This window comes from Ambystoma mexicanum, chromosome 6p (genome assembly GCF_040938575.1).
Source record: "Ambystoma mexicanum isolate Mex_15411 chromosome 6p, UKY_AmexF1_1, whole genome shotgun sequence".
Classification (NCBI taxonomy): domain Eukaryota; kingdom Metazoa; phylum Chordata; class Amphibia; order Caudata; family Ambystomatidae; genus Ambystoma; species Ambystoma mexicanum.
The window spans coordinates 282,629,737-282,654,570 of NC_090935.1; the positions used below are offsets into that span (position 1 = coordinate 282,629,737).

Genomic DNA, 24,834 nt, shown 5'->3' on the forward strand with positions numbered 1-24,834 from the left:
GTGTTGGGTTACTTATAATTTCGCTGGGGTAGTCCCCCCTTGTCATCGCTAACCACCAAAATCCCAGCCGTCACCAGTTCCTTGCCGTGTGGGAATGAGGTTACTAAGAGTTTGTTAACCAGTGTTCCATGGAGCGCAGCTGCCTACAACCAAGAGGACCTCCTTGTTCTTTACTCCATACCCCTGTTTCGTGACCTTTATAGGGGCTGGGAGGGGGGGGCACGCCACCTTGTCTATTCACTTATTACTGCCCTATGACTCCTTGGTTGTTGGATTCTCTTGGTGGCGCTAGGCTTACTGGAGACCATCCAGCGGAGTTTTGCACTCTCACTCCAGGCAAAGACTCTCCTCCGCTCCTGCGGGGGAGGGAGGGTGACCGCCACCCCGCCCCCGGTACAAAGCCTCCCTCTCCCCGAATCCCACTGCAGCTTCTTCTGGGGCTGGGGGGGAGCCAGCCCCCCCCTCTGCCCAATTCTTCAGCCCTTCAAGTTAATCTGCACACATGGGGCTCTCACTTAATATTAACAATTGCCCCCGCTCCAGTGCCCTCCGTCATCCCACGCTCTCCTCACATACTCTGACCTTCTTATGTCCGGGGGCTCCGGGTGTTGCCGCCGAGCCCGTCCCTGTGTGTGGGGGACTCTCCGATCACCTCTCGCGAGCACGCCTAATCTCTGGCTCTCAGCTCCTCCCGACCCTACGACTTCAGACCCCGGATCCGGGTCCTCGTCCCGCCAGGTCTTCTTGGGCCCGTCTCCTCGATCCCCGCTCCCCGGACGGGATCTCTCCTCTCTCCCCCTGCGCCACCGGCCGTCAGCGCAGAGCGTCCCGGTGGGGGAGGGGCAGTCTCCACTCCTCCGCGTTCCGTGTCCCTACCGCACGCAGACGGTCAGGTCCGCTCGCCTCACTGGGCTCCGGGGCCCGCATCGGTGGGGGTCAATTTCCCCCCTTCGGCAATTGGCGAATCTTGCCTAGAAATGCTTCATTGGGGTGGCCTGGATGAGGAGCGCGCGTATTCACGACCCATCACCCCGGCGGCTATCTTGGAATGCCCCGAATAAATTATTTTTTAAATACCAAAATGTGCCTTTTTTTTGTTTTACAAAAAAAAAAAAAAACCCTTATGTACTATTCAAACAGTCTGACTAAAGTAACGAATATCCATTTGCAACTGCGGGCCAATTTTTTATTGGTGCCTGAGACAGTTTCATACTCTAGCCCGACCATGTGAGCGGCCCCTGCCGATTTTCTCAGATCTAAAAAAATAATCTGTAAACATTTTTTTTTAATCCCACTTCATGCTGGCTCTTGCACCCCCCCCCTGCCGCCTCCCCGCCTCGTGGAGGCGGTCGCGCCCCCCTGTGGGGGCAGGCCCCACAGTTTGAAGACCACTGCTTAGACAAAGAGCACAACAAAGTCATATTTAATGTGATGAAGTGTTGCACACAAAATGGACTCACTTAAACATAAGTGTGATTTCACAACATTGGACAATTCAAATGCAGGGCACATCTTGACATCCATTACCTTCGCATCATGTTTATTTTCTGTGATTGCACCTCCAGCATCATCCTTAAACATATGCTTTCGAATCTTCTCTAGTGTAGTTCTTATCTACAGACAAATACAAATTCATAAATGTACAGATGTACAGAAGCATCTTGATGGTTAAAATTAGCACACAATTATATCTTTTGTACTGACTGGGCTGTAATGTATTATGTCATGTTAATTTAAAAATGGAATGTATGTCACTAACAAGGTGCATTTTGAATGATGCAACATAATGTCACAAGATGTGTTTCTTTCACAGCCAAATGCCTGATGCAAAGAGCATTCTGATTGTGCAGCCATGTTACATGGAAAACACGCAGGCAAAATACAAACCTAAATATAGCGGATATTTGAAATGTATGTATTATTATTCTGCAAGAAGAGGACAGAGTATGGCATGTTTTATATAGACTGAGTAAACCTTGGCAATGAGGCCCGATTTGTGAAACTACACAGAACTTGTATTTCCCCTTTGTAGATATAACTTTACAGCTTAACCTTAGTTAAAACTGATGTGTTTATACAAGGCCCGGCAATGAAAGCAGAGGTCAACTTGCAGGTAAAATACAAATACAGAAAATATTTCTAATACATGTATTATTATTCTGAGAGAAGATGACAGTGTATGGCATGTATTATACAGATTGAGTGAACCTTCTGTAAAGGAACTTTTCTTATAAATATAAGAAAGATTAGCTTAAATATTGGCACCTTTCAAGGGCTGGAAGATTTTACAAGGGAAGCGAGGACAGAGTTCAGAGGCCTGGTTATCTAGTAAAAGGCTGCTTAAAAAAAGTCCACATAAAACCTTAACTCTTAACCTAAGAAGAGCAATAAGGCATTATCCATTACGTGTCTTCTTTTTGAATAGCACCATTAACTGGAGTCTTTGGTCCCAGTATATTTGTTTAGCACATTTTTGGTTCATTTAAAAAACACCAATAAACAAAATTTGTAGTATATTTTTACATTTAAAGGTTTAAACAGCACTAAATAATGCAAACGCATTTTCAGCTCTAACATTTGAAATTTTTTCCCAAAAATCAAAAACTAAGAATATATTTGTATTTTGAAAAGTGTTCCCCATCACATGCCTATAAACATGATATATCAATATGTATTCATTATTAGTCCATTTGCATACTTGAATAATGTCATTATGCTTACAGCCACAGGAACATGAAAGGTATCTAGGAGTTTAGCATTTTCTTGCAATTCTGATTATATAGGGCTCTGCAATGGTGCAGGTCCATACAAGAAATAAGACGTCATTTTAATCCAATGTGGTCATAAATCCTAAAGGGAAGTGTGAACTACATCCCCTTGTGACATGGTTAAACACATTCAGCCAATCAAAGCAAAGGAGAGGATTTTAGGGAGTGTCACAGTGTGAAGAAAACATACCACAAAGACCATTCCAATCAGAAATTGCCATGCCCAATTATGCTGCAGGGTGGATTTTGTGGATTATTTAAAGTCAAACAAGTAGGAAGTTGAGAGGCCTTGGGAAGCTGCAGAGGATGAGAGCCTGTCAGACAGGGTAAGAGCTGATTGGGGTTCCACACATATATATATCTAAAGGGAATCTTCAATAAGAAGGCTTTTACCAGAGGAACCCAAATGCAAATCCATTCCCAAAACTGAAAATCCCTATTGGGAAAAAATGTGCTAAGGAAATTAATTTACTGATTTCTTTTCTATTACAATTTCATGACCTTATTGTTGTGTGACCCTTTAAAATATCAAGATAATGTTCTCTCCCCAAAATAAAAGGTTTCTATTCTAAGCCTAAACCTGTAGGAAAAGTTGCAAAATTGTCCCTGTCAGATATTCTTGTATACATGTCCAAGCTACAAACCAACAATGCCTAACATTTAGAGTTCACCCAGGCCTAGAACAGGTAAGTTATCTGTGAACACAATGTTCAATGTTTTTTCCCAATGCCAAAGTCGATGGTGTCAAATGAATTAAGTGAATTGTGTCATTGAAAGTTCACTATAATAATGTTTTGCCATTAAACGCGATGCAGACAAGCAGCGACAATTGGAAGGTTTACAGTTAAGATTGTATAATTTTGTCTTCAATAGCTAAAAGTATTTGCTTTTATACAAATGGATGTTAGCATGCCTTGTAAATGCAAACAGCCAGATAATAGCAGGCATTTTCTGTAGGCAAGCTGCCTGCATTTATGTGGCATTATATAGGTGATTTCCCCAGCATTGAAAGTTATGGGACCATCTTGAATTTCATGATTATTTAATATAAAACCGAATATTCATATTAAAAGCAGCCTGCTTCTAGTGGGTTTGCCGTGTTGAGGGAGGGTGTGGTGTTAGATTAGGTAATGTTTCGCAATAAAAAAAGAATAAGATATTCGAAATTGAGATATATTCTGCAGATGAGTCATTAGAATGAGTTTAAATGTATTGCTGTTCGTTAAATAATGCATGGTCAAATCATTGCTTTGTACTGATATCAAGCAATTATTGTTAAACATGTTGTAGGACTTATTGAAAAAGTAATGTAATGAAAAGGAGCTTCTGCATTTATGCTGTCATGTTAAAGCAGAAGATTGTGAATTGTACCACTTGAAATTTTGCTTTTTATCGTGAATCAATGCACAGAGTGATTACAAATATAATGACAGAGCAAGCATACGTCTCAAAATAACATAATATATTTACAATACAAATGACAATAACACAAAGAACATTTTCTTTTAGCAACTAACATCAAAACGGTCAACTTAGTTGCCACCTACGGCTGGTTTGCACAGAAGTGGGCTCGCTTGTGAAGCAAAAATGATCTTAGTCTAGCTGGGTAGTATTATGGAACACGCAACAATACATTACAGTACAGATCAAAACCTTGCTTCTACACAGGACTAGATAAGACGTGAATGTGAAGTAGAATCCATATGGCTATTCCCACCCAGTCCTGCCGCTTCTCTGTCAAACTCCTCATGGGAACGCAAGCAGTTTTCATCAAGCTGTTTGAATGTCAGAAGTGCAAAATCCCTCTTCTATGTCTATGATGCAGTCATACCAATGACCTTCACATAGCCTACGTGCTTTGCGTGTGTGCCTGGTGAAACCCCTGTGCGTGCGACCTGGCTTGTCATTGGTGAATGACACAAGATGCTTTCAGAGAGGTCGTTTGCTCACTAAACTGCAAAATGTAGTTCACTTGTTAGCAGGTCTGTTCTCAAGCGCTACCTGCATTCCTTGCATGCAATTTACTTGAATTGAGCCGATTTCTACATATAGGGCCTCATTACGACCCAGGCGGTAAGTTACCGCCTGGGCCGTGACTTTACCACCATGGCGTAAACTATGTTTACGCCATGGTGGTTGGCGGACTTACCGCCCCATTCCGACCTTGGCGGGGCGGTAAGTCCCCAATCCCCATTTACCCTTCCCCATTCCCATTTTTGCCCCATAGGGCATAATGGGAGTGGGGAAGGCGTTAATTACGCCACCGTAAATTACGGTGGCGTAATTAACTCCATGGTCCCTTAGCGCCATGGATTTTAACACCTGCTAAAAGCAGGTGTTAAATCCGCCATGGCGCTAAGGGACCCTGTACTCAGGCGGTAAGGGTCGGCGCTGTTTACGCTGCCGTAAACCCCTTACCGCCTGGGTCGTAATGAGGCCCATAGTGTATTTTTCCCCATTTTAATTATGTTTTTACCTCACATCATCGTGCAGGATACACAGGCATCAACATGGCTCTTGTCAATTTCTTGAAGGAAACCTGAATTTGTTTGTATTTGGGGAAAGCAGTAAAAGCTTTACGTACTGTGTATGAAGATTTGAGTTTGAGCTCCAGGTGAATGCTGCGTATCAGCAGGTTGGAATAAGGGGACCGAGGGGGTCACTGACTGGGCTTTGTGTCAGCTTCAGTGTTTTAAACTGAGCCGCACTGGAAAAAAAAAAAGATTTTTTGAATGTGGCATGACTTCTAATGCAATAGACTGCTCTATGATGCCACTTTTAATTTCTCCTTTATTATGGATCATTTTAATCGTAACAGTGTTCAAATCCTTTACTGGGGGGGTGGGGAGAATGGCCATGGGGCAGAAGAAGCTCTTTAAATGGGTGGGCGGTGAGTACTTTTAATATAACATATAAGCAGGTATTGCATTTGGTAGCGCCGGCCAACAAAATGTGTACTCCCAGGAGGCTCAGATTAAAAAGGTTTGGATAACGCTTTTCGAAGGGCATGCCATTTTTGGACATGGGGGGTATTGAAATACAAGGAATTGACATTCTGGCAGGTATCACACAGTTTGGTCAACTGAGGATTAGAGTCAATTTCCCTTGGCTGCGCGGTTGATAGTTTTGACTTTCCTCGAGGACTTCCACAGAACAGGCATATGATAGGAGCGGGGACTGCTGCCGTCTCTCTGCATTCTATTTGTATATTTTGTGTTCTGTATAGCGTAGCGTAGGCACGCTGAGAGAAACACTAACCATTTGGATAAAGAAGGGAGGCTATATTCTAGTATGCTAAAAGTTACTATTTTACTTATCGAGTGACATTCGGAGTAAGCAGTTTCTCTGTGCTACAAACTTGGGCAGGTAACGGAGCTGTGAACAGGAAACAGGGACTGCGTCAGGGACTGCGTCAGGTCCTCAACTTTTTCAGTGGGACATAGATGAAATGATTTACTTAGGCTCACATACTTTTTTTAAGCACAGGAAAGCTGGAGATTAGAACCCAAGTCTTTCGGTCTTGCCTTTTTGTTCCACAGAAGGGCAAATGCATTGCAAGCATTGTGCGCGTTGCGCAAATTAGGCTGAGCTTTTGGCGTCCATGGAGGTAGTTGGTGCTGTAGACGTGTTGGCCGCTACTTTATTACACACAAGTAATAGATGCCTCTTGCTAAAGACACAGAGCCCATGGTGGCCATACATCTATTAAGCGGTGAAACATGTGGATCGATTAGAACTGTTTCCTTTAAGCACCCCTTGACACAGATCAGTAAGTATGTTTTGTTGGGCTCCAATTTGCCAGTCCTACAGCAATTGAATGTGGGGTACTATGAGATGAAGACAGAGATCCACGCAGGAGTACGTGCAAACAGGCGGATGCCATCTCCCTTATTAATACCGATGGTTATTGATGGCAGGCATAGTGGGGCAAAAGATTAGCCCGGAAGCACTTAATTTGTTCAAAGCCGGGATTTGAGAGCAGTATGTAAATCAGGAACCTGGAACACATCTCTTCCCAGATGTAATTGGTGGAAATATTGTTTGAAAAATGTATTTTTGAAACTTTGGTTTCGACACACTAACTAACATTGAAATGCATTGCAAAAATATGGTGATTGTTTTTTGCTTGACTGAAACTAACTGCTGTTTTTGCAGAATATTCACAGTTGTTAGGTTTGTCATATTGTCCAAATTAGCAATATGCTTTTATTTCAATGGGTACAGATAACAAACTCCAAGCAGATAATAGCTATGTTTATCAAGCACTGCTCACTACAAAATGAGAATGCAATTAATGAGCCTTGATTGGAGGTTGTGAGCATGCCAGAACTGTTCCCCCGGTGCATGAATATCTGGAGATCCTACAGTAGAATATGGCAAAGGCAACTCAGCAGCTCAGGAGACTGTTGTGAGAGGTTATATGTTTATATATTCCTGTAAATAAGAGTCTTTTTTCCTAAACCGCTGCAACATGTGCTGTAAAATGAGCGGTCTTGGCCTGTGGATGAATGCGGGTCTCTTGCTTCACTCTGTGTGGGAAATATTGCCCCCATAGTGAAAATCAAAAGCTGGCAACCATGAATATAAGCACAGTAAGTGAACATATCTTAAAGTGAAATATACACGCTTAGTTCAATATCCCGACATGGGGAGTGAGTGGCACATCCTATAGTGTTTGTTCTTTTCATTATGGGGTGTGTTTTGCTCATTCCATATAAATGAAATGCTCTAAATGGCAGCATGCAGGGAAAAGAGAGCTGAAAGTGCATTTCACAAGTGAAATGGTGCAATGTGAGGCATCTGTAAACATTTCTAATGGTTGTATTGTCAAGTGATCGTCAACTGCTTTTATCATGATTTAAAAACAGGTGTGAATCGTGTTATGCATTGTGAATTAAATGTGCAGTGCTTTTATTTTCTTATTTTAAGTATTTGGTTTACATTTCCTTTCACAAATTAATCAGTCAACCCCAAGCTGTGTTTGGGATTTGGTTTTTAAATTCAGAGTGCCCTTCACAGTCTTAAAAACAAATATTTGCTGGTTTGTCAAAGATTTGTAACTTTTCACACACAAACATTTGTGAATACGCGCTTGCCCTGTATAAGGGTACCAGACCCCCCCACCCCTGACCCCCTCAATCCGAGCACAGATAACATGACAGGCAGTTAAATGGTGTCAGTATTGCAAAAATCAGAATTATAGCACTTTTATTTTCAAGTAAAAAAGCGCATGTGGGGCGGCACATTTGTTTTGTTACAATGACTCAGGAAGTGGAGAGGGTCTCCAGTTTTACTCACATAATGAATATAAAAAAATATATTTTGGAAACTAGATAGAAAATTAGATATGCGCCAAAGTAAATAACGACTCACCATTGGTAGCGAGGTCGAACAACCAGAGATTTATTTTAAACTGGATGCCAAGATACAAAATGGCTCCTCGGGAGCAGGTGTGAAAAGCCCTGACCCATGCAGATACAGAATATTCTTTGTCAGGATTTCAATATAAGATAAGCACATCTGAGAGGATATATTTAGAAATTTTGGCAAGGAAAGTGAAGATGATTGATGATAAATCAGATAAAGGCAAGGAAAGTTCTGAATTAGTACAGACCAGCTGCATTACTTGGCAGCAAACAAATTAGCTCATGGAGTTTTCCACAGTAGGCGCTGCCAACTAAACTTGGCAGGACCTCGAGATATCAGATAAGAATTGTTTTTTGACAGGAGTTGAAGGACGTGTAATTCTGTTTAGATGAGTCTAAACTTATCAGTCTATGTGTCAGTCAGAAAGTGGTTGCCAAGAATGAGGTAGCGAAGGCTTGGCGAGCGACAGACGAGCCACCCAATCAAAATATACGGAGGGGTTTTCTTTGACTGAAAGGACCCATCAGGAAAATGCTCTGACAGGGGTTATTTGCATGAGAGTATTGCACCATTCTGAAAAGACTACAAAAGGAGGAAGGCAGAATACTGCTCTTTGCACTTCCAGTGTGTCTTGTGAACCGGTACTGAAGATGAATGAACTGCATCCAGGCATCAGTTCCTTTGTCCCAGCCTCAGAGTCATGATTCACTGTTGCCAGAAAGCTTGATGGGATGAAAAAGGACCCTCCTGTACACATGGCGACCACGAAGGGACCCTAAAATCTTTCATAAAGTTTCAGGGAAAAGGACCCAGGCTTAATGCTGACAGAGGTGTGGAGATGCCGGGGGAAATGACAGGGCGAGTACATCTGCAGATGTGCCCTCATTTTGTCGTGGCAGGTTGGGAGGTTTCCCCATGACTGTCAGCATGGCGCACTTGGCACCTGTGAATTATGGTATTTATTGTAGGGGACAGAGGCAAAGGAAAAAATAAGACATCATAAATATATTTAATTGTGGTAGTTTAGAAAAGTAACGGGATTGATTACAAAAGTAATGGGGTTGTCTAGAAAAGTAACAGGGAACATTATAGAAAGAACGAAGAGCACTTTCAAGTGTAAGTAAGAGGAAAGAGAAGTAAGCCCGGGGTCCTAACTCAAGGGAGTTCAGAAGAGGTTGTCTCACACATTATTAACGGTGAGAAGATGAGGAGTACCATGGTTTAAATGTAAAAGAGTCGACTAGTCTGTTTTAAATTAAGGTGTTGAAGAGCGACAAAGTTATAAAAAAGTTGAGACAAAGTCAAGAGGTTACATTATTTATTTAGGGAAGATAATGTACACCAATCCAAAGTAGACAGGAATCAGTGAGAAAGGTTTGAGCAAGCTCATGTTTGCTGTTTTGAGAAGTTTTAAGGCTGCTGGTAAAATGAAAGAAAAAATTAAGTCAAAAATTGTGACTGTTTTGCACCTTTGAGGTGAGTGAGTTGAGGCAGCTAAGGGTTAAATTATATATACTTATACAGGTAAGAGTTTTAGCAAGCCAAAATGCCCTGCAGAGTGAAAAACGGACAAATGGATCATGGAAACGAAGGTGAAAGAAATTTCGACATTAAAAATTTGTTTTATTTTTTTTTGTATTTTTTTTTTAACAACTGCGTATTTGGAATAAAAGTATTTAAAAGGAGTTCTAACTGAAAATCCGACAATATGTTCCTTTCCTGCTTGAGCAGGTGAAGGTAATGGGATACATGACAAGTTTTGAAAAATAAAAACACAGAGATATAGCCACTTTTTGAAACGATGCGTAGCAGATAAGAGCTATGCAGCTGACAATGCACAATTAAATATATGTTCAAAACCGAGCTGCTGGAAGAAGCCAGGGCTTCTCGTCAAGGCTGAGAAAACAGTTGACGGAACTAAAGGAATGATTAATGAGTTGTAGAAAAAAAAAAGGCAGAAGCTGTTCTTAGTATTGCAAATTAAAACAGCTGTGAACTAAGTTGTACACAGAAAGAGCAGACTGCTGCTTGTGTTGGCAGGAATGGCAAAATCCATCTATGTGTATTAAACAAATAGAACAAAAAAAATGAACAAAGATTTATGGAAATGTGACCAAAATGACTAGGGATGGAGCTAATATGCGTATACATGTGGATGGAACACGTTTAGTGATTCATTTGTTAAGTGTTGAAAACATTGTCTTTTTTGTTACCAAGCAAGCCAGGGCTCACCCTGACTCTTATGGAAATGTAGAGAGGAACCAAAACTCAATTTGTTTTTTTGAGGGATTATTATGATACTGACACCCGCTGAGTAATTGACAAATGAGCAGGTTTTGAGAAACAGCATTTATGGCATTAGTGCATGATTGTTAAAAACAGATGCTGAGAGGAGCACTGGATTGTATTAATATATTGTGGGGCAATTAAACCCCTGGTTGTTCAGTCAAGCAAGGGTGTATATTTTGAAGAAATTGTTGATTTTGCCAGGAGAACTATGTGGTTGAACCTTATTCTGAATATATTATTTTGCACTGGAGGCTGCCCCCGGTTTGGGATTGTTGTCAAATGCAGTTTTTGTTAGGCACACACTGGATCGGCCATGGTTTGTTGATTATTATGTTGAGCAAAATACCCATTTCTTGTTGGTGATTGATGGGACATTGACAGAGTATAGATCATAAGCCATTCATGGGCCAATTGCACAGATGAAGAAAAGAGGGGAAAATGTTTTGCTAAGAGTTTTCTGAGCGCTATATACAAAAAAAAAACAGATTGCAAATGTAAGGCACAGGTGTGTGCTGTGGATGGTTAGAACAGTGGGAACATTGCTAAATAAGGCCAGAGAGAGAACACATGGGATATGCACTATAATACAATGTAGAGTCATGGGATGTCATACATGCAGATTTAGGCATGTGCACCAGGGCCAGAGCAGTTTGGACAGGCTTCTTGAGGGGGAGGGGGAATAGTGTTTCCCCCACTACACAGTATAACTATACAATATAGGGGCATTTGAGGAAGAAAAAGGAAACATTTGTAAAGCATGTCGCTGAGAGTAAAAATGCAATTTTGAGTGCAAATTACATAAAAAAAATAGGTTGATGTAATAATGGATGATATTAAATTAAGCACAAAGAATATTTATGGGGAAGAGCAAGAACAAATAAGATAAAATCTTTTTTGGGAAACATATTGGAAGTGCATGTATTGATGCAAAAAAATTGTATTTAGAACGAGGAAGCAGTAAGTAATGAGGGGAAGTGCTTTCCAATGCACCAGGACTAAGGTTACACACAATATGGATACAGGGCATGGTATATTTAACAGTTATATTGAGGAGAGACCTCAGCAAATGACTAAGATCATGGGCCTCATTACGAGCTTGCCGGTCTGGATACAACCGTACCAGTAAGCTTACCTGTACCATTGTATCCGGACCAGCAAACTCAGAGTTGTGATTGTGGGTCCCTTTCAGGCTGCCAAGTCTGAACTGGCGGAATGAAAGGCACCCACAAGCACAGCTTGCCTGTAGCGCCAGCACAGCAATGAACCGTGCCGGTGCTACAGGTATCCCCATTCCAGGACCCACAAAAGGGAAATTACCGGGTCCGGAATACTCCGATAATTGCCCATTCACGTGTGTTGGACTTTGTTGCAAGTTTGGAGGTAGCCTTGCCGGTTTTACCGACAGGGCTACCTCCAACCTTGTAATGAGGCCCTATATGTACTAGTTTAAGGATTAAGCTATGAAGTACACAAGAAGATACTCAAAAAGGTCTGAGGATATGAAGGAGTATTTTTAATAGAAGCACACACTCCGATTGGCGTGACTTCTAAGAATAAGGAGTGCACTATTTATGGGCTTTTTGTAGTGGGTGTTTAAGTAAAATGTATTTATGAAAAAAGTATAAGCAGGATGACACTGACAAAGAAAAATGAGGAAGGTGTGGCACAATTATTAAGCACAATATGAATTATTATACATGATGAATTGATTTATGTTTGAGTCCCTGTCATGAGATCCTTATAAGAAGAGGGGGAGTGACACATGCACACACACACATGCATACACACACATGTACACATGATCTTATGAAAGCACAGGCAATCAATGGATTACAGGCAATGCACATAAAACACACAGGTAGTCAGAAGAAGGAATTCAATATTGCAATTTTTTTTTGACACACACGATGCTTTTGTTTTACATTAACACTATTAGATGGGAACATTATGTTTTATTAAACCGAAATATAAGAGTAGCTGGTTTTTTTGGAGACTATAAATGAAAGAGAGGGATACTAGGGATGACCTAAGATCAGACATTGTATCAGATGCAAGCGCCAAGAGTGCCACAGGTACAGCAGCTATAGCAAGAGCAAATTAATTTAGTACAGATGCAATTGCAACACACCCCCATACAGACTTAGTGATATGCAAGCACAGGACAGGTACTAACACCCAGAATAGGAGGTACCACCGTGCTAGGAGGACATCCTTTCACAGGAACAGGGGTATGCATGCACCCACTATAGGACAGCTCACAGGACAACTTGATGTGTTCAGATCAGTGACACTAGGCCCCGAGAGGAGCCAGGGGTTAATAGGACGGTATGAGGTGAAACCTTTGCTTTGTTAGTAGACACTGGAGCTACACGTTTATGTATGCGGGAGGAAAAGTATCTAATGGTAGGGATTGCCATAAATGCTTAAGGGTTCTTTGGAGATACAAGTTGCGTTCAATTTTCACTGATGAATTACCAGTCTCTATAGGAGAGTGTGACATGACTGATTCTTTGTTATATTTGCGATAGACACTCGTTAATATTTTGGGAAGGGATTGGATGACAAAACTTAACATGATTCTTTTATTTACCGACCACTCCTGGAATATACGGTTTGAACGCAGGTGAATTTATTCTGGCATTCACAGGGCAAATGGCTCTGCAAGGTGCATCAGTGGAGCCAGTGGTTTTTCTTATCATGGGGTTAGCATTCTATTAACATGGCTACCTGGCTTAGTGGGGAGGGCTGAGGATATCAGACAAGTTTTTGCTTAGACAATAGATATCTATGGACAAAGAGGGGGGCCAGATAATCCTTCCAGAGTTGGAAGCAGCCATAGTACAAAGGCAAATGACAATGCTCGAAGGAATGGACAATGAGAGTTAACCATGAAGGACAGTAATAGCTCTTGAAGAAGGGTCTTGGTTCACTGAAGTCACTGATGACAAGTTTAGAGAGAACTCGACAGAATGATGAAGTGGTATTTTTTAGAGCATCACACACCGAAAAAGAAAAAGGGAAGTCTCACAGCGCATGGCAATGATGCAGCAGCGCTCAGCATAATTTCAGGAAAACTTGGAGAGAATGTCAATTGTCCTGTGAACCACAGGCCCTTATGACATGGGTATAGTGAAACGAATAGGGGAACAAAATGAAAGGACACACGTAAGGGATTATAATTATGGTTTGCTTTAGGATTAGACTAATTAATGTAAGATGATAATAAACAATTGAACTTAAAACAGCTAAGGTGTAAGAAGATCAAAACTAAAAGATTGGCGACAATTTAGGGGGTGAAATAAATCAACAAAAAAAATAATGAACAAACAAACGAACAAACATTATAGCAGGAAAAAGTACAAGTTGGTAGAAGGTGTAAATGGAACAAAGAATAACATTATAAGACAAGGGTGATGAGGTCTGGATAAGATATCCAGATTTGCAAACAATGAGCACAGTGGGTGGTGCTGGTTCTAATTGATTAGTGTAATGCATTTTGATGAAAATAAAATGCGATTAATGAAAGGCCAAAAAGTAAGTAACAAGAACATTAATTTTATGTATATGAAGATGTTGATTTATGTTTGGAGAACGAGAAGAATATTTACATGACCTTAGTGGAGTATAGCAATATAATGGGAAGAAACATTAAGACAGAGGTACGTACTAGTGGACAATCAGATATATAAGATGTAGGTATCAGTTGACACAGCAAGTGTGGGAACAAACTTTATTGATCAGTCAGTATTAGGAGTAAGAGGACTCGGGTGAGTATAGAAAAGACAGTAAGGGATACAGTCCTTTTAAATAGATAGCACTTTCCCAAGAAAGGTGCAACCAGTTGTGAGCAAAGAATAGCATATATATTAGAATATGGCAATATCTAATGACGAGAATAAAGAAGACCTGTGTATAGAAGGTGGCGTAACCTTTTTGTAATTATGGTGACAGAGAAATGCCAAATGGGTGCATTTGGCAAAATGCATACATCTTTGAGGATAGTATGCCTAAATGTTACACTTGCATGCACTTAGTAGAATCAATGTTGGGGTCCACATAACAGGACTAGACAAGATTAGTGTAGGGAGGGCGACGAAAAATGATAATTATGTCTCAGCAGAATAAAGATAGCAAAAGAAGAGACTGTGGTCCCATGCCATCTACAGGAGAATTTAAAAAATACAGAGAACATCTTCAGCATAGCAGAAAAGACTAAACACAGGACACATACGGAAAATCTAAGAAAATTAAATGTGCACCAACATCTCTTTTTTTTTGCAGAAATGCAGGCCTATAGTTAGTGGGCTGAGATGTCAAGAGATGACCTCAGCAAACATTCTGATTGAAAAGAGAGCAAAGGGCTATCGTGAGGAAATAACTGATCGCTTTGTCAGCTAAAACATGACTGTACCCCTATTTCGGTCTCTACAGGGAGCAGGAACCCATAGGAGTGTCTTCTTCAGCTACAGATGGACCAAGAAGAAAGAAGGGGAGCGGTTGAAGAAAACGCGTCCTTTTTTCTGAACAATGTTTGATTTTGTTATGTTGTTTGTTTTGTCTTTTATTATTCTTATTATAAAGGAGACTGCATGACTCTTTGGTTTGAGAATGTCAACCACAGAGGAAATGTTTCCTTCAGTACACTATGCAGTTTTTGAAAAAAGAAGCACGTGAAAAAAAAAAGAGGGCAATGCCAGAAAAAAAGCAAAAAAATGTATATATTTCATGGCCTCAGATCGTAGCCAAGCCCCGTTATCAGTCAGTAAGTATAAAAATAAGTGACACTAAGATATGTCAATAGGAGAAAGGAGCAGCCATCCAATTATATTAGGAAAAGTGGTGGCCGGGCCCGAACTTGGACAAGGTTAAGAATGTGAGGGGGTGTCTTGTGTGGAAGGGACCGAGTGTCCGCCGGTCCCAGTTCTGGATGGAGATGCAGAGATGCTTGCGCACCCCACCTGGAGAGATTATGAAAGTTTAGCGCCTCGCTTCCAAACCGCAATGCCAATTAACCAATCCATTTACAATTTCACCCTCTGCATACACCTCTCAAACTCTAACCGAACACAAACACAAGCCTGTACCACAACAATCTGCACTAACTTCACTACAATGCAACAACAACCAAACCACACATACTTGCACAACAGCACACAACAACTACCAACCTAAAAACACCCCAAGACCAGCCAACAGAGTTAACCGGGTTGAGACCGCCAGCAGCACATCACTGCTCTCTTGCACTTTTCCAGCTAATTCCCACTAACTCCCCCTCCCTTCCCTCCTTTTTTTCAGAACCGCCAGAGCGCCAGGGGACCACTCCAGTGGTGATAATGTTAAAGGATATTTGTACCGCGCACTAGCAACATTAACATTAACAAAGAGAAAATGCAGTAGAAATTGTTTTAGGAGGCAGGAGTGTTTGTTTTAAACACATAGCTTTTTTAAGGTTTTGGTTTGAGGAGGCAGTAATGATAAAGATGAGCTTATTTTTCAAAAGAAACGCATTCAGTTTTATATTACAGATGGATGGGAGATACCTACACACCAGGTGATTGACAGCAACCAATTCTGAAGGCAGGGAGAGAAAAGCCCAGCGTAAAAAGAGTTTTGAGGGACCCAGCCAGTTGCAGCCACCTTTGGAAAAATGTGTACCTATGAGACTCTGCCCATCCTTGATTTCCCTAGAAACAAATCGAATGCCCCCCCCCCTTGACTATTCAAATCAGAAGATTGAGCGTTCGAGTACTCTGTGATGTAAAAAAAAAAAATGGAATAAAAAAAAAAAAAAAAGACTTGCCTATGAATTAAGGGCCACCAAACTTTCTGCAAAGCAGCCCAAAGGAAAAGTAAAATGGACTAAAAATGAAGAAGGTCCTTGGACACAAAATAAGCCAATATAAGATGAATCGGGTGGAAGATTTGTCTTTATTGTATACGTCTTCCATTGACACAAGTTATAATGTGCATGGGACAAGGGCAGGAAACACGCAAATGTTATGGGGTGGGAGGAAGGAAAAAAAGTGGATTTAACCAGTGAAAAGTTGTACGTGGACAAAATGAGAGAAAAAGGAATGATCTCTCTCGATTCTTGTAGTGGCTAAAAATCACTTTTGCATGTTATTTTACATTAGGGTAATGGGAATAGAATTCAGACATGAGCAAACAGTTATTTTTTGAGGATACGCGCATAAAAAGTCAAAAAAGGAGATACATATAGGTCTTATATTAGGAAAGCACAACAGGGCTGAAGACACTGTTGATTCCCTAGAAAAGTCTTATGAATCCTCCCATGTTAAGATGAAGCACCACATTGAGGGGGGGTAACTGAGATATGGATCTATAGGTACACTGTATATGGGGAGGGGGGACACTGGTGGTCGTGTATTGAACAGTTTTCTAATATTGACCAGGGGGGTGTGTATAAGGGTACCAGACCCCCTACCCCTCAATCTGAGCACAGATAACATGATAGGCAGCTCAATGGTCTCAGTATTGCAAAAATCAGAATTATTGCGCTTTTATTTTTAAGTAAAACGTGCATGTGGGGTGGCACATATTTTTGGTTAGAATGACTCAGGAAGTGGAGGGAGTCTCCAGTTTTAGTAAGATAGCATAAATATGAAACTAGATAGAAAATAAGATGTGCACAAAAGGAAAAAATGACTCACCGTTAGAAGCGAGGCTGAACAAACAGATTTATTTTAAAATGGATGCCAAGATACAAAATGGCGTCTTGGGAGCAGGTGTGCAAAGCCCTGACTCATGCATATACAGAATATTCTTTGGCAGTATTTCAATATAAGATAAGCACGTCTGGAAGGATATATTTAGAAATGTTGGCAAGGAGAGTAGGCATGATTGATGGCAAATCTGATAAAGGCACAGAAATGTACCAATTAGTACAGAGCAGCTGCGTTACTTGGTAGCAAACAAATGAGCTCATGAGTTTTCCACAGTATGAGCTGCCAACTAAACTTGGCAGGACCTCGAGAAGCAGATAAGAATTGGTTTTTGGCTGGAGTTGAAGGATGTGTAATTATGTTTAGCGGAGTATAAAATAAGCTTATCAGTGTCGGTCAGAAAGCGGTTGCCAAGAATGAGGTAATGAGGGCTTGGTGAGCGACAGACAAGCCACCCAATCAAAAGATAGGGAGTGGTTTTCTTTGACTGAAAGGACAGATCAGGGAAATGCTCTGACAGGGGTAATTTGCATGAGAGTATTGCATCATCCTGAAAAGGCTAAAAGGAGGAAGGCAGAATACTGCTCTGTGTGCTTCCAGTGGGTCTTGTGAACCTGTATAAAAGAGGACTGGATTGCACCTCGGCGTCTGTTCCTTTGTCCCTGCCTCGGAGGCATGATTCAATGGTGCCAGAAAGCTTGATGGAATGAAAAAGGGCCATCCTGTATAGCCCTCTAGGCCCATTTTCAATGAATTTCTGCATGCAGGGCATCACCTCACTTTCACTAAAATGTAAATGACTTCACAGAACAAAACAGAAAGAATTAAAGTGGCATTGACAATGTAGCAGGAAGTATGAATGGAGGAACACCTGTCATAACCATTCTGGACTCACTTCTGCTGACACCTGGGTAAACAAATAGCATGTGTGGAAGATGGCTGCTTTTTACCAGTACCCTGCTCGAAAAACAAAGATGTTATTGTCATGACCCTCAGCCCTGATCCCCACTCGCAAGCCCATTGGCCAGGTGGAATCAGGGCTCAGATCACTACTTGGGGCCAGTCGGCGCCAGGCTCATCAGTAATGAAAGAGAAAATAGAAGAGGACCCAAAAAGTGGGGCCCTCCCGTCCCCTGCACACTGTTTACTGATGCCACATAGGGCCTTCAAATATATGGATATAGATATATAACAGCAGTTTGTTAGTTGAGCATATAACAATTTATTTGGCAAAGAGGAAAACAAAATTTGCCAAAAGGCACATTCTGTTGTACAAAGTAATTCGTGACGTTTAACATATTAAAACAAATTGCGAAGAAGCAATAAATGATGGAGAGGTGATGCTGTCCAATTGTGGAGTGGCCGACGCGTTTCGAGGGTAACCTCTTCTTCATAAGGGCCCAATTGAACTGTTGACAACATTTCAAGGAGACAAAAAGTAAAATCTTTTATTTTATTTCCATAACAGTCAAGGACTGACTGACAAGCTGTACATAACTCGGGATGCTAGCGAGATGGTGAAGAGCAGAATACTGGAGATCTAGTATGGTGAAAAGAGTGAACTAACAGATCAAAGAGAAACACTCTATACTAATAGCTAAACACATAACAAAGGAGATGTATTGTGTGAGATCCACCTACATGGTGGGATCTAGAAAATGGCGTGATGAAGAGTCAGACAGATCGAGATAAGCCAAAAGCGGTAGTGGGTTCTAAATAGCAAGGACCACCCTTGAATAGTGAAAAAGCTGAGTCAATATGGGGAGCGTGTTTAAGAAAAAACCATACCCCTCCTGTGGACGGAGAAAGAATAACTCCAAAAGAGCGCTACTGAATAAAATAAATAATACTTAAAATAAACCGGAATTGGTTTTAAAGAATGCACTCACTCGAGTTGCGGGACGAGTAGCCAAGGCAACAGGGGCATCCGTGTGGTCAACAAGTATTCGAAACAATTATACGATGCAGGGCATCTGCAAAGAGACACGTACTGCTGGCACCTAAGTGGGGACATATACATTTCTGTTATACTGGAGAAAAATAAACCTGGGGTCTCCCAACCGGGCAAAGGGACCCAAGTAGCGGTAGCTTACCTGTACAGTGCGGGGAACACTGTTAGTGGAAACTGAAACCGGCAGGCAGTGGCTCCGCGCGGTCGTAACCTAGGGAACGAGCTGTGCTGGGGACACGCCGTCAGACGTAGAAAGGAAACTAAATAATAAACATAGAAAAGGGCATAGAAGCCGGTGAGTGAGGAATATGGAGGCCATCATGCAATGGCGCATAGTGCAAGCGTACTCATAGGGACTGACCAGAGATCAGGATAAATAAGAAAAGTAGAGTTAATATGTTCCATAATGAAACATAAGAATTCTGGTGTTCACCATCGCAACGCATTTTATAATTTTGGTTCTAATGGAACAGAAATTTGTGAATAGTACAATAATCGTTACAGTCATGATAGATAGCACAAATGGTACATGCAGTTTACTCTGAATAGTCCAAAACAAATCATGTAGAGTCATGAGGCTACTCATTATATAGTGAGACAAGTATAATTCAATGGCAAGGGGATAAAAGATTGCGATGTAGCCTATTACTCATACAAGGTTCGAACGAATGGAGAGATGGTTCAATTGGTCATTCGTGAACAGGTGCAAACATTTAAGTGAATATAGGCAAGTCAAACATAGGAAAATACAGTTCCCTTGAAGAAAACATCAAAGTCACAACACTTGTAATGACAAAGAAAAAAATTTTTTTTAAGGTCCGGGATACTGACACTTGTGTATAGTAGTTGGCGATGTAACATGTGAGTTTCACAATTCACTATAGAAAGCAACTCAAAGAGAATTCATCATTCAGACCCTTAGGTTGCAAAGTGTCAAGTGTGTGGATCCAGTACTTCTCTCGCTGTGACAACAAGGATTGGTAATTGCCACCTCTGTGTGGACGTTTGACAATTTCTATGACTTGAAATTTAATTTGTGCAATCGTATGTTGGAATTCGATGAAGTGCCTTGCCACTGGGGATCTGAGATTCTTACATCTGATGGTGGATTTGTGTTCTGACCATCTTTCTTTGACGGGTCTTGTGGTTTGTCCTATGTATAATTTACCACAGGGACATTTCAATGAGTAGATGACACCTGCGGAGAGGCAGGTGGAAAAGTCTCTGATTTTGAATTTCTTCCCAGTTTGTGGGTGAGATATCGTTTCACCTTTTATAACATTGTTACAGTTCGTACAGTTCAAGCAGGGAAAGGTACCCTTCTTTATGGTACTCAGTACAAGTTGTTTGTCTTTAGGAGGTCTTTCCGCTCTCACTAGTTTATCTTTGAGATTATGTCCACGTTTAAAGGCCATCATTGGTGCTTTGGGAAATAATTTCAGGAGAGAGGGATCATTGTGTAGTATGGTCCAATTTTTACGCAGAGTTTTGCTGATTTGGAAACTCTGTCGTGAGTACTTTGAAATGTAGAGTAGCGGTGTGGACTTATCCTTGACTTTAGGGATGCGTAGTTGTTCCTTCGTGAAGGTCTCTGATCTGTTGCGGGCTTCTCCTGTGATAGTATCTGGATACCCCCTAGATCCAAATCGTTCAACTAGAAATGAACATTCTGAGTCAAGGCCTGCTGGGTCTGAGATAATTCTCTTCAATCTTAACATTTGACTGAATGGTAGGCTTTTGAGCATGGGTTTAGGATGGAAACTGCTGAAATGTAAAAGATTATTCACGTCTGTTGGTTTATGGTACACCGTGGTGTCGATGTGACCCTCTTTGATCTGTAAGCTCACATCCAAAAAATGTAATGAAGGGTCCCCTACTTCCATTGTGAATTTGATTGTGTTGTTCACTGAATTCAGATGTTCCAAAAAAAGATCCAATTCATCTCGTGTACCACACCAGATACCGAAGATATCATCTATATAACGTTTCCAGGTCAAGATTTTAAATGACCAAAATGGGTGATCCAACACGTTTTCTTTTTCAAATTTATACATGTAGGTGTTAGCATAAACCGGAGCCATGGCCGACCCCATTGAAGTACCTGATGATTGTACATAGTATTGGCCCTGAAATCTAAAGTAACTGTTGTGAAGAATTATTTCCAGTAATTCCACAATAAATTCTTTGTTCCCTCTTATATGTTCATGATTCAACAGGAGCCAGAGTACAGCATCAACCCCTTCGATGTGGGGAATAGAGGTGTAAAGGCTGCATACATCCATACTAAAGAGAATGCAGCTAGTGTCCAGGGCTATGATTTCTTGTAGACAGTTGAGGAAGTCTGTAGTGTCCTTCAGGTAGGTTGGTATTTCCTGGATTAGAGGTTGAAGTAAACGATCCACATAGATGGCCAATGGGTCAAATATGCTATCAGTTCCCGCAACTATTGGTCTGAGTGGCGGATTAATGTTGTCTTTATGAACCTTTGGTAAGCCATAGAACACAGGCGTGATTGGATATTTGTTTATAAGGAACTGACTTGTTTTTGAATCAATCCAGTTGTTTTCCAAAGCATTGTCAATAGCTTTCTGGATGATGGCTTTGATTCTAAGTAGTGGATCATTATCAAGTTTTGTGTAAGTAACGGTGTCGTTAAGTAGTTCCAGACATCTCCGTGTGTAGTAGGATGAATCCATGATCACGATTGCCCCACCCTTATCCGCAGGTTTGATAGTTAAATCTTCATCTTTAGCCAGCTGTTCAACATGTTCAAGTTGGCTATTCTTAATATTAACTGGTTTAGTGCTATGGTAATTAATTCTTTTGAGGTCATTAATGACACTCTTCTCGAAGAGATCCAAGATCGAATTTTGAATCTGAGGGTCGAAAGTACTCTTGGGGCGCATCTGTAGGATGTCATCCTCTAGGGCCTGTGATTCTGTATCCAAATCGGATTCGAAAAACATCTTCAATCTTAATTTCCTCAACAATCTGTGAAGACAGATTTTTTCTTCAAATAGTGATGTGTTGCAAGTAGGAACAAAGGAAAGACCACGGTTTAAGATATCAAGTTGGCCACTCGTCAGGTTTTTGCTTGATAGGTTGATGACTAGATTTTCACTTATTTGTATCTTCCTTTTTGTGTTTTTCTTGCCTCGTCGTGTTTTTCTTTTTCTTTTTGTCTGTCTCTCAGGCCTAAAAAAACACCTGTGGTACTAGCAACTGTCCCAGATTGAGATGGTGTAAGGTGGGGAATTGTGGTCCCAGGTGTTGGTACTTGCTGTGGAATTTGTTCTTGTGACTGGTCTTTCGGTATTGGTTCTCCCACACTGCTACTACTACTATCACTCCCTGAGTTGGAGTTGTTAAGATTATTAGCTCGACTTCTGCTGGCGTTTCTGTGATGGTAAAACTCCTGCCAGGTATACACGATATCGTTCAAATAATCGAACGTATCGCGTTTAAACTTACGAAGTTTCCTTTGTTCTATGTCTGCTTTGTAATTGCTCAATTTGGAATTGATATCTTCCAAAAGTTGTGTCAGATCCTCTTTTGACTTGAATTCTGAAAGCTGTATTGTCAGTGCTTCTATGTCTTTGTCGATGGATGTCAATGACTTGGAAAGTTCCTCAATCGTAAGTAAGATCAAGTCAAGTGAACACTTGTTCAGAATTTGATCCCATTTAGCAACAAATGCTTTGCTCTCGCTGCAGAGTGTAGGTCTCAAATATACCCTCAATCCTCTAGGGATTCTCTGTGATTTGTAATATTCCACTAGGGTACTGGCATGTAATTTCTGCGATATCTCGCGTCTAATGAGTTTTTCTAATTGAAAGATTATTTTGTCTGGGCTGACTTTACTCTGTAAAGATTGGTCTGTATCCTTGATGAGAGCTAATATGCGTTTAGCTTCTTCCGCATCAAATGCAAGTGTAGTTGCGTGTTTATCTGTGATCTCGTTGATGCGAGAAAATGACATATTTATAATGAACAAGGTTTATATCAGGGTGCTACCCACTTGGTACGTGCCACACTGGAAGACCAGTACATATGGAGAAAACAAAAATGCTGACAGTGGTGCACACCTGGTAACAATTGATATAGAAATTCAAATCATCATTATATGTACAGAAGAGCTGGTTTAAGAATTTAAAGGTGCGGGGGAGGAAAAAAGGCCTTGGCACAAAGCCTAAATCAGAAAAGAGAAAATAGAAGAGGACCCAAAAAGTGGGGCCCTCCCGTCCCCTGCACACTGTTTACTGATGCCACATAGGGCCTTCAAATATATGGATATAGATATATAACAGCAGTTTGTTAGTTGAGCATATAACAATTTATTTGGCAAAGAGGAAAACAAAATTTGCCAAAAGGCACATTCTGTTGTACAAAGTAATTCGTGACGTTTAACATATTAAAACAAATTGCGAAGAAGCAATAAATGATGGAGAGGTGATGCTGTCCAATTGTGGAGTGGCCGACGCGTTTCGAGGGTAACCTCTTCTTCATAAGGGCCCAATTGAACTGTTGACAACATTTCAAGGAGACAAAAAGTAAAATCTTTTATTTTATTTCCATAACAGTCAAGGACTGACTGACAAGCTGTACATAACTCGGGATGCTAGCGAGATGGTGAAGAGCAGAATACTGGAGATCTAGTATGGTGAAAAGAGTGAACTAACAGATCAAAGAGAAACACTCTATACTAATAGCTAAACACATAACAAAGGAGATGTATTGTGTGAGATCCACCTACATGGTGGGATCTAGAAAATGGCGTGATGAAGAGTCAGACAGATCGAGATAAGCCAAAAGCGGTAGTGGGTTCTAAATAGCAAGGACCACCCTTGAATAGTGAAAAAGCTGAGTCAATATGGGGAGCGTGTTTAAGAAAAAACCATACCCCTCCTGTGGACGGAGAAAGAATAACTCCAAAAGAGCGCTACTGAATAAAATAAATAATACTTAAAATAAACCGGAATTGGTTTTAAAGAATGCACTCACTCGAGTTGCGGGACGAGTAGCCAAGGCAACAGGGGCATCCGTGTGGTCAACAAGTATTCGAAACAATTATACGATGCAGGGCATCTGCAAAGAGACACGTACTGCTGGCACCTAAGTGGGGACATATACATTTCTGTTATACTGGAGAAAAATAAACCTGGGGTCTCCCAACCGGGCAAAGGGACCCAAGTAGCGGTAGCTTACCTGTACAGTGCGGGGAACACTGTTAGTGGAAACTGAAACCGGCAGGCAGTGGCTCCGCGCGGTCGTAACCTAGGGAACGAGCTGTGCTGGGGACACGCCGTCAGACGTAGAAAGGAAACTAAATAATAAACATAGAAAAGGGCATAGAAGCCGGTGAGTGAGGAATATGGAGGCCATCATGCAATGGCGCATAGTGCAAGCGTACTCATAGGGACTGACCAGAGATCAGGATAAATAAGAAAAGTAGAGTTAATATGTTCCATAATGAAACATAAGAATTCTGGTGTTCACCATCGCAACGCATTTTATAATTTTGGTTCTAATGGAACAGAAATTTGTGAATAGTACAATAATCGTTACAGTCATGATAGATAGCACAAATGGTACATGCAGTTTACTCTTAATAGTCCAAAACAAATCATGTAGAGTCATGAGGCTACTCATTATATAGTGAGACAAGTATAATTCAATGGCAAGGGGATAAAAGATTGCGATGTAGCCTATTACTCATACAAGGTTCGAACGAATGGAGAGATGGTTCAATTGGTCATTCGTGAACAGGTGCAAACAT

At 41.0% G+C, this 24,834-nt stretch overlaps 2 protein-coding genes across 5 annotated transcripts in view; both read right to left on the bottom strand.

The window, feature by feature from the left end:
• The window catches only part of CCDC68 (coiled-coil domain containing 68), a 459,254-nt gene that overhangs the window by 288,709 nt on the left and 145,711 nt on the right, over window positions 1-24,834 (bottom strand). For all 4 annotated transcript variants that reach the window (XM_069627009.1, XM_069627008.1, XM_069627010.1 and 1 more), the window contains one exon: window positions 1,528-1,614. In XM_069627009.1, coding sequence (XP_069483110.1) covers window positions 1,528-1,614 — 87 coding nt within the window. The remainder of the gene's footprint in view (window positions 1-1,527; window positions 1,615-24,834) is intronic.
• LOC138511380 (uncharacterized) lies at window positions 18,306-24,170 on the bottom strand. Its single transcript, XM_069627006.1, has 4 exons — window positions 24,060-24,170; window positions 19,201-23,579; window positions 18,997-19,107; window positions 18,306-18,516 (listed from the first exon to the last, which is right to left on the bottom strand). The coding sequence occupies exon 2, from the start codon at window positions 22,022-22,024 to the stop codon at window positions 19,937-19,939; it is 2,088 nt and encodes a 695-aa protein (XP_069483107.1). The 5' UTR covers window positions 22,025-23,579; window positions 24,060-24,170; the 3' UTR covers window positions 18,306-18,516; window positions 18,997-19,107; window positions 19,201-19,936.